We start from the raw sequence: 10689 nt of genomic DNA, 5'->3' as shown, positions 1-10689 counted from the left end.
GCAAAAATACTGTAGGATGTTCAGTTTTTTATCATTTTTAAACTAAAAGTTTAAAACTATATTACACAGACAGGGCCATTTTATTTACACGCAAAGCATTCTGGGTAAATAATGACGTGGATAGGTCCTCGGTGCTTAGCCTGTTAAGCAAAGGCTAACAGGCTAAGCTGAGGTTCTTCTTCCATGAAGCAGCTCTGTTGTCCTTTCACATTTCCAGTTGTAAACTGAAACTTTTCTACCTTCTCCTCTCTGTCAACGCTCTCTGGTTTCATTTAAAAGAGTCGATCATCAGATATTGTCCAAGATTAACCTTCAGGGTGGATATAGCTCACTCACACTGAGGACCTAACCACGTCATCATTTACCCAGAATGCTTTGCGTGTAAATAAAATGGCCCTGTCTGTGTAACATATTTTTAAACTTTTAGTTTAAAAATTATAAAAAACTGAACATCCTACAGTATTTTTACAGTCTTTATTTTACAGTCAAAATATAAGTTTATTAAATAAAGTCTAATGTTACTACTAATTGTGGATCCCTTTAAGTCAACCTAACTTGCATGAAAACCAGAGTACCTGGAGAAAAACGCACAAGGAAAAGATGCAGCCTCCACACAGAAAAACCCCCAAGTCCAAACCATCAAACCCAGGACCTTGTTGCTCTGAGGCCTTGGTGCTAACCACTGAACTGTTGTGCTGCCAGAGTAAAGACTTTTGATGGGAATTTTGAGTTAATTGTTACTGAACCTGTAATTAAAATAGATGCTTTTAGACATAGTTGGGGTACAAATGCATAAGTGCCATATAATTTTTGAATTTGGCTTGTCATTGCTGTTTATTACAGGCTTGAATCCTGAGTAAACCAGTTCTAAAAGCAGAGCTAGGAATACTTTTCATAGAAATACAACTTCTATGTTTGATCTTATCAGGAGTTGTATAGTTATTTGATTTTTTTTTTTATTCACACATCATCTTAAACTGTCAGCTGAGGCTGAATCCTAAATGTGAACACTGTTTGTCATTTCCTCATCCTTTTTGGGCAGCTGCCACCGCCGAATACCAAGGAAACATCCGAGGTTCCAGGCTAAGGCTCGAGCCCAGTATTTCCAGGCGTATTTCTTAGCGTGGCCCCGATTTATGAGTGCTACTGGCAGCTAGGAGACATCTCATTTTGCTTCAGCAGCCAGCTCAACCCCCTTCCTTTACCTCTCCTCCCCACCTCCTCTTGGAATGTGACATTGTACAAGGCTGTGTGTCCGCTATTTATAGTGGGTCACCCTGGTGACACAGTTACCTTTATATACCCAGCGGCACACAGTGACACCCAGACTAGCTGTGATTAGCTGGTTGTTTCTCTCTCAAATTGAATTTAATGTGTGAACATGTTAAATCAGCGTCATGTTCCCCTGAACTGAGTGTACTGCAGGTAATCCGTCGAACATCACTTCCCTTTCATGTGTTAATTTGCGAAAACGCTGCTTGGCCTTTTGATACGACTCCCAGCCAGCATCTGCATTTTGACTGTTTGTTTACATTTGGTTGTTTAAATAGACTGCGGACAGCGACCATCATCAGCGATCTCTAATTGTGGAGAAGTTTAAGGGTAGCCACAGGCAGACAGAATATGTTGTTCCTTCTCACCATAATTTCTTGACCCCGGGCCACGGGCAGAAATAGCACCGCGATCAAGGCTCGAAAGACGGCTTGGGTTCACGTTTGTGGCTCAACACAGAAATAACACATTCCAGCATGCTTGTATGCACAAAATTACTGAGACGCACAGGAATATGTGCACACACAGAGGCGTTGTCTTGGGCTTCTTCCAGTGCCAAGCCCAACATTTTTCCTTTTCTTTTAACCAGCGAAAAAACATGACATTTACCACAGAATGTGCAGGTCTGAAAGACGCTCATATTTCAGTTCTTTGATAGCATATATATAAAGCTTTCTAATTACTGCTAGTAATTACATTTTTCAAATAAATAAAGTTGTAGCATTATATTGTTATAAAAAATCTTCTGTAAGCTAAGAGGAAAATCCCAGGGGAAATTCCCAAAGTTTTATTCAAAACAGCGTACTGTGTGATGTCCTTATTCAAGCAAACAATTGCAACTCAGATTCATCAAACCAACATTTTAATTAGTGCTTAGCAACAGCAAAAGTTTGGCCTTTTTTTGAAGTGATCATCTATTTATAAATCTTTGTTTTTGTTGAAAGCTGGATGACTTGAGTTAGGCCACATCTGCAGACATATTTTGCCCTGCCTGAATCTCCCATTTCCTGCCCTGCATCCTGTGTTACTGAAGCACCGTAGAAAAGAAACTTGAACCCTGAACCCTTGAACCAACTGTGAGTTCTGACAGGAAATTTTCTCTGTCCAGTCCGTCTCCCTGTCCCCTCCTATAAACCCACTCACACTCATCCCCACGGTGCTTGACTTCCCCTCTTCTCCATCCTCTCTTCCTGCCACTCCTTCATTCTCCTAATTCCTCTCCGAACATTTTCTCCCCCTCCTCGCCTTCAGCGTCTGCTGCTTCTCGTCATTTGGCTCCGAAATGCAAAATATTCTGTAGTAATCCTACTTCTCCCACTCTTTCCTTCCCCGTCTCCCTGCTGGCTCCCCTCCCCTTCCTCCCCTGTCCCCTCTGCGCTCCTTGCTCCTCTAAAGTTGGAGGCCAGAGAAGCAACGGGGTTTGCGAGTGGAGGAGCACAGTCGGCGGCAGGTTTCGGACCCGCTGCTTCGCGCAGTCCCCGGGAATCGAAGAGCGAGACCCCGACGCTCCGCAGGGAGAGGGAAGAGCAGCGGAGGATCCTGGCTGACACACAGTCAGCAGCCATGGACCTGCGCTGCCGCTTGGAGCACAGCGAGAGGGACTGGTTGAGGGAGAAAGCCGAGCTGCTGGAAAGGTTTGATGTGGAGAGGAGAGAGTGGGAGAACCAGCTGAAGGACATGCAGAGGAAAATAGAGGAGGTAAGATACTCTGACCAGACAAAGATGGAAGGAAAGGCCCAAAAATCTTGTTTAACCTTGAACATTGTCTTACTTTGGTACAGAGATTCCCATGCACCGCGTCACTTTAAGTTCTTAGTATTTCCCGCCAACACTTCCTGTTTGACAACAATCATTTTCAAACAATAAGGATGGAGTTAAACAAACTGTTGTCTGATTTCTGTGCAAAAAGACAAGACGGTGATGGACACTGGGATGCAACAGAAAGTCTGTTTTAATTAAAAAAGACCAAAAATAATTAGTCTTGTCTGTGATGTGAAAGTCAAACGATTAATTTAAACCCAACTTTTGGTTCATGTTTAGACGTGTCAGATAATGTTAATTAGAAGTTATACCATTTTTTATGTATAAATTTTTACATTTTGAGTTAAATAATCTATCTAGAATCCAACAAAAACCCAAAAATTGAATGAACTTTCCAAAAATAGACCTGAATAACTGATTGAAGACAAACTAAAATGGTCGCGACAAAAGTACATTAGAGACAGATAAGCCCTGATGATGACTAAACCCTTTTCTACCAGGGAATAAAAGAAGACATTTCTTCAAAAAGAAGAAATATTTTTACTTTGTGTTTGTCTGGCTCTGTATGTGAAAATCCGCTCTCAAGTTGTACGCTGGAAAGTGAAGCTACTGGAACAGTTTGCTACAAATCAAACATGTGGCTCTTGTTTGTTCCTTTGAGACGAGGAAATCGAAGGAAAACAACGGAGCGATAAAGCATGAAGAAAGGGAGCAGTCCCAAATAGACTTTCACTTGTTGGGAAAGCCCGGCTGCTGTTTGGAGTTTTTTATGGTGAAGGCTAGAGCCTAGCTTGTTTTATTTAAAAAGATTATTTGGATTTTTTTAGTTTAACATTGGTAGCCCAACAATATCTACTCTTCTAGACTAGTCTAGATGTGTTATATCCTGCACTACTTTTGTTTAAATTTATTTTTTTGCATGTGTATTCAGTGAAAACAGGGCCCACATTATACACATTTTCTGAATTCTTCCTCCTGTTTCCAGCTGTGCTGTGAGGTGAGATCCAGTCGACGAGGACCCGGGTTGGACAGCAGGAAGCAGGACGATAATGCAGTGAACAGACTAAGTATACGTTCCACCAGCACAGGCTCCAGTCTGCTCAGTGACCACTCTCGCTCGGAGCTACTCAGCAGCAGCACTCAGTCAGATCCCAGCAGAAACCCACCGTCACCGGGGTCCGGCCACAGCAGAAACATCACTCAGCCCTCCACCTGCTCCCAAGCAGACAGTCCTTGTGGGTTCAGTGTTGGTGGTCAGTTCGGTCACGGTGACCGCCTACAACCCGAGCTCCTGGATGGATTTAGATCCAGGGAAACTTGGCAGCAAGACTCAGATGCTAATAATAAGAAGGGAATGGATACAACAGAGCTGGAGGCCTTTTATTGCGGCGTAACACAGGAATACTCTTCTAAAGGGAGTGAAAAAGGTGTTCCTGTTGGTCCTCCAGAAAGTGCTTTTTGGAAACAATTGAGTTACGGCAGCGACAAGAAGAAGAACACGACTGCTCTCAATGCTGTGAGTGTTTCAAACTTTTGTTTCTGCCTGTATCACCATATTAATAAAGTGTATTTTATTTCCTTTTTTTTTGGCTTTTTCGTTACTTTGATTAGTTATATTCCTGCTCTCTTCTGACCATGTTTTAGTTGCCCCTACATTGATTTCAGTGGATTATCTACCTCGCCACTAAAACAACACCACAGCATCCAGTTTGTTTTAATTCCTTTCTTTTTGCCACTTCTTTTTGTTTCAGGCTTTAAAGGAAATCGCCCGTGTCAGTGAGGAGTTGTGTAGCTACCAAGATGAGATCAGAAAGAAAAATGGAAATAAAAGGTAAACTTCTATTGGCAGCAGCGTAAAACAATGATAATCAGGGTTTTTATTTTAATTTTTTGTGTTTAAGAAGTAGATAATATACAGATAAATTAGTTCTTTATCTCCGTTATCATCAATCTATTGATTGATGATAACGGAGATAAACTGATCAATTAATGTTTTTCAGGAATCAGTGTGAGTCCCTGTGCCCACCTGAGGAAGGGGAGAAACTCTGCCTGCAGCTCGATGAACCTCCTTGTGACCTCAGTCAGATGTACGATGACTTCCGAGCCTTGGAGAGAGAAAACTGGATCAGCTTGTCTCCAGGTAACATCTGGCAGACCAACAGAGGGCCGAGTGATTCCTGGACATCAATCCCTGCTGATCTGGCTAGCTACGGAGGCCCCGAGACGGGCCAGACAGAAACTGATACATCAGCACCTCCCATCCCTCCTCGCACCTCCTCGTGGAATCTGAGCACTCCTAACTTGGATACTGATCTCCACATCCCAGAATCTCCCGTGGCTACCCTGAGGAAGTGCCACAGCCCCTGTGTTCTGGTGGACAGAAAGTGCAGCAGTCCGTCTATTGTCAGGAAATTTGAGGCTATGCTGCAGGAAAACGAGGGGAAGATTTTCAAAGACGGCGTGTTAGCGTCGTGCTCTGTGCCCGCTAACGCCAACTGTAATGTGGGTTGCTGCCACAATCGCTGGTCTTGTGATGCTAGCAAGTTCGCTCACGACAAGTTATCTGAAACTGTCCAGAAAAGCTTCTCTGAAGTCAACATCGTGACTGCTTGGAAAGACCTGCAACCAGATTACAGTTCTGGTGATGTTGGAAAGCTGCAAACTTCTCCCGATGTTGACGGAGAACCTGCTTACATCTTCTTGTCTTCTCTGGAACAAACACCTGTCAGCTCCAGCCTCCAGGGCTCCAGGAGAAACTTAATGCTGGAACGAAAAACAGCTGAGTTCAACAGAACTTTGTTTCAAGCTGAGATGGGTCATGGAGTAGACGCACAAGGCAGCTCGAGTGTAACAGATACCTGCTCTGGTGCTCCCCAGCCAACCCTTACGTCACATGATGTTTTACCTCCAAAAGAGATTGCATTTCAACCCATTTGCCCTGACGTCCCCACGAGCATCATGGACTCACATCCTGAAGAATCATCATCTCGCTCCATCTCAAATTACACTTTACAGAACCACGAAGAGTTGCCACTACAAATGAGGTATGCTACTGAAGTCCAAGAGGTCAGAACAAAGCCAGAAACCCCTCTTGTCCTCCCGCCTGAGCAGCCACAGGCAGAACTCAGGGAGGCAACAATATCCTCTCTGAGTCCTTTACTCCACGCTGAGGTCAAACCCAAAGTTCCAACAGCCAGGAGTCCTTCCAGGAAATTACAACAGAGAGCAGCCACAGAGCCGATTTTTTCAGAGTCTTCCTTGCCTGTGAAGACCCAGCCAGGCCAGCCTATGGATAACACCAACTCTAAGACCGACAGTCCCTTTGAATCAAAGCCTCAGCCAGCTGCAGCTGGTGGCTCACACCAGCAGCCGTCCGAGAATAAAAAGAGTCAGCCGAGACACAAATCTGGTTCCCCTCACCAGCCGGACTCCTCCAAACCTGCGCTTCGAATGATGAACGACCATCCCTGGAAGCCTCTGACGCTCGCTGCGTACCCGCGACCCGAGGGGTCCAGGTCGAACTACGGCGCCGTGGAAAGGATTCTGAAGAACTACGAGAGCGCGGCTCGGGCCCAGCAGAACGAGATAACGTCGAGCTCTAAGGCCAGCTGTGGACAGGAGGACAGCACCACAGAGGTGGACCTGCTGGACATAAACGCTGCGTCTTTAACCCCCTCTCCAAAACGCACGCAGACGTCCCACAGTCCAGAGGCACACATCAGCGGTCACAGTGCCTCGGTGGAGGAGGTTCAGCTCATAACGCAGGTGAGTGGACCTGAATGCTCTGCCACTCTCTTCCCATCGTTGTTCAAATATGAACATTTAAAGGCGTCTTATATGTTTTTTTAGGCTTGTTGTGTCAGTGGACCCAGATGAACTTGCGCATTTCATTTTGCTCCAGTACATTCTTAAACACTAAGCAATTGCCCTTGACTGAGGACAGACCTACTGGGAATGTTGTTTATTTCTGGCATGTGCTAAGAGACAAAAGCAGGCCAAAGCCTTCATTAAAATCTAAGCATCTAGGCCATTCTGTCTCTTAAAGGCTCCCGAGGAGCTGGCAGTTTAGAATAAAACTAGGCAGGTGGTCTTTTGGCCAAGCCAGCCTGTCTTTAGTTTCTGAGTCCTTCCATGAGGTCTCACACTGGAAGTGTTTTTCTGGCCTTTGTGTGGTAATTACAGAAGTATCTGCAAAAGAAAAAAAAAAACAGCTGACAAAATGCCTCTGGCAGACCACAGAAATGAGAAAGCTGAAGTAATTATTCCACTTGAAAGTCATGCGAATGCTAAAGATATTGTGGGGGTAATTATGAAAGCAGCCTTTAAAAGGGGCACCACATTAGTTGAACTGTCACAGATAAAATATCGATGAATCAGCAGAGTTGGAAAGTGGAAGAAGGGCCTCACGAGAAAGCTATTTGAGTTCGGACCTTTTCTCTCAGGAGCATGTTGTTTGAAATGTGCCTGTCATTTCCTCTAGGACCAAGAAGACATCAGATGGAACTGGTGACACAATGTTAAGTATCTGAGTGTGCCAGTTTGGTTGCAGACAGAACAGTGGGATCGTCCTAAATGTTAATTCATTTGTTTCTCTGCAGGACGACGAAGAGCTGCGCGTCTCTTCTTCCTCCCTCCAGAAGAACTTCTCGAGGCCCGCCCGTCCGGCCAACCGTCGCCTCCCCTCTCGATGGGCCAGCCGCTCCCCCACCTCGTCCTCCTCCTCCTCCTCTCCGCGTACCACTCCCATCGTACCCGCGTCCTTTCCCCTCCACAAACACTCCTCCTCTTCTTTCACGTACTCGCACAGCTTTCACATTGAGACTGTCATCATTTAAACTTCGTGGCGTTTTTTTTTTTCACCCAACCGGAAGCCTTCGGTGATAAACTCTGAATTGTGTTGCCGCATTTTTTTTTTTTATTGTACATACCAAATCCAGATTACATAACCTCTACAGCAGACTCTGAAGTGCTTTAGTCATGGATTCGTTGACTCATCCAGTGGAAAAAGTAACCAAGAAAGGTAAACACATCTGGACTGTTACAGTTAACCCATCAGGTATAATACACAGCTTCGACTAAAGGGGGAGAAATGACTTTCTGAGGCATGATGTCATCCATCTGAACCAATATCTTCTGCTCAGGTCTGGATTGTAGTTCTCACTAGCGTAGCCTTACAGATCCACTAATAACATCCTTCACTTCTTCCATTGCTGAACAAACTGAGTTCACATCTTCAAATGATCTATAAACTTTAAGCCAAGTGGAATCCAGAGTGATGCGTTGATGATCTTTATTTTGCATTTTGTGTGAAATGCGTCGGTGCATTAGGCGCTCGTTCGACGCTACACGCACAATATGTTGCATCTTGTTGAACTCAGAGATAAGGATTTCCCCTGCAGTTATTATCTCAAAGTGTTGGTTAAAAACAAACTGCTGTTGGTTTTGTCCCTTCAGTACATGCCTGGACTGTACCTTGCCTGTGACTAAAACATTTTGTTTTATATTTGATTGTGCAAAAAAACAAAAAAAAAAAAAAACGATATTTACCTTATTAACAGGTGCATTAAAAATGTGAGTTTCTCCATTTTTTTTACAACATTGGATGTATTTATGCCTTTTTCATCATTTTTGAATTTCCGTGCGTTATTTGGAAAACGTTTCTGTTCAGACACAACTAATGTTTACCTGAGAACGTGTCTGTAGATCTGATTTATGAGAGCTTGTTGTTTTGTGTAACACTTTATGATGCTTATAAGAGATGTGAAAGGTCTTTTTTTACCTTTTATTACTTCTGAATGCTCACATATCAGGACATTACTCAGCTAAATAGTGTTTTTTGTGTGTGTGCGTGTGTGTATGCAGCTGAAAGGTGGTCAATCACGTTGCCTTTTCTGTTCATTTTCTATAATAAACATTAGAGCCTAAAATTTCTCCACTGTCTTCCTGTCACACAGCAACATGCCTGGAGTCCTTGCAGAACAAACACTGTTTTGTCAGGTTTCTCTTACAGCACTGCAGAACACCTATGCATTTTATGAGCCTGTAATCAATTGTTTCAGCAGCTGACTGCAGGCTCAGCTGCAGCAGTCATCGTGTGCCTCCTCACTTTGAAGAGGGATCGACAATCAGTCCAACATTCCACTGAAATACCACAAAACTTCAACCCTTTAGTTGACAAGGAAGAGACACAAAAACATCTTCAGTCTCTTGCAGATATTGTCTCACTGTGATTTCTCCCTTTAGCAAAGCAGCTAAACTTTAACACTTTGTTTGTGTGTCTATTGTTTTTGTTTTTATATTTGTATAAATGTTTCACGTCCTTTCCTTCAATGTAGTATGTCGCAAAACTTGTCCTTGATGCTCTTAAAGTTTGAGTTTGGTCTCACCTGACATCACCTTCACTCACATGTTCGAGGAAGTAATTCCAAACAGTCCAGCTGTTTACTTTTTCATGAAGTTGTGTCTTTTTTTCCTGCCTACTCTTTCATGAAGCCCAACCCTCATCAAGCTGCCCGGATCCATCAGGGTTATCTTTGGCCTCAGTTGCTTCTCTGATTCTCCCCCTTTACCTGGTCTCTGAGTTTTGGTCAATGACCCTCTCTTTGTAATTTTGCTGTTATAGCATAATCTAGTGCTGGACCAAAACTTTATATTGCTGTATATACAGGTACACTGTTCTCACATATTTGACAGTATTTTTGTTTTCATGCACACCTATGTGTGTGTTAGGGAGTACTTCTCACAAACGTGAGGAATGATTGACTCGAGCGTCCTCCTGAAGCTCCTCCAGATTTGGATGTGATTTCAGTTTGAAACCGCCTTGGTTTTCCAAGACGTTTACGGCTGAGCTGGTGGAGCAAATTGCTCGTGTTACCGCCTGCAGCGACAACTTTTAACTGAGTAAAGTTTGTGGAATTCCATCGTTTGAATAATAATAATTCCAATATCCAAGCAGTATGATTCTGATTCTAAAGCCAAAGTATTTCAACACAATAGAAACCCCCTTTCCTTTAGGTACAAGTTCTTTTTGGGCATCAACCGTAATTGCTGTGTCCGTCTCTGCTACGCTCAACGCCTCTCTTATCAACACATCTGCCCCTATCATTGACCTTAGCTTACCTTGTGCTGGTGTTTCCCACATGAGTTCAGCGGTGCAGCAAGGGAAAAGATCCCAGTGAAACGGTTAGCAGGTGGGAACAATATCAATCTACATCGATAATCGATTTGAATGGTTCATGGTTCAGTTATATCGAGGCAAAATGAAAATATCGATATATATCGTCATCATTTGCTTGATGTGAATCGATATCGTATGCCCATCTTACACAGTCATTGTGTTAGATGGGCATATGATATTGCATTATATTGATCGCAGACTTATGAATTGAACTGAATCGAAATCGTATTGTGACAGACCTATCGAGGAATATTGAATAGTCATCCAAATACATCAATGTAATATCGTATCATGATAAAGCTGGTGATTTACATCCCTATTACAAATTTTGTTTAGGTTAATAAAACCAGTATGTCGAAATGGAAAATTCATCTTGTAACAAAAATAAAATACGGCTTCAGTAAAAATTGTATTCTGCCTATTTCTTAGCAGTAAATATAATGGTGCTCTGTCGGACATTCAGGGTTCAGGGTATTTCC

At 43.3% G+C, this 10689-nt stretch overlaps 1 protein-coding gene across 3 annotated transcripts in view; it reads left to right on the top strand.

Annotated features, from left to right (window-relative positions):
* The window catches only part of LOC106514215 (uncharacterized), a 31568-nt gene extending 23594 nt beyond the window's left edge, over positions 1 to 7974 (top strand). For 2 of the 3 annotated variants that reach the window (XM_014003368.1, XM_014003367.1), the window contains 5 exons: positions 2668 to 2970; positions 4019 to 4549; positions 4785 to 4864; positions 5034 to 6798; positions 7632 to 7974. In XM_014003368.1, the coding sequence (XP_013858822.1) occupies positions 2668 to 2970; positions 4019 to 4549; positions 4785 to 4864; positions 5034 to 6798; positions 7632 to 7868 (2916 nt within the window). In that variant the 3' untranslated portion in view covers positions 7869 to 7974. Of the gene's footprint in view, positions 1 to 2667; positions 2971 to 4018; positions 4550 to 4784; positions 4865 to 5033; positions 6799 to 7513; positions 7551 to 7631 lie in introns of all 3 variants that reach the window. The other variant, XM_014003369.1, reaches the window with a different exon arrangement.
* Positions 7975 to 10689: the final 2715 nt, after the last annotated feature.

This window comes from Austrofundulus limnaeus, unplaced genomic scaffold (assembly GCF_001266775.1).
Source record: "Austrofundulus limnaeus strain Quisiro unplaced genomic scaffold, Austrofundulus_limnaeus-1.0 Scaffold18, whole genome shotgun sequence".
Classification (NCBI taxonomy): domain Eukaryota; kingdom Metazoa; phylum Chordata; class Actinopteri; order Cyprinodontiformes; family Rivulidae; genus Austrofundulus; species Austrofundulus limnaeus.
Note: the sequence above shows the minus strand (reverse complement) of the source record. Positions and strands in the feature narration are given on the sequence as shown.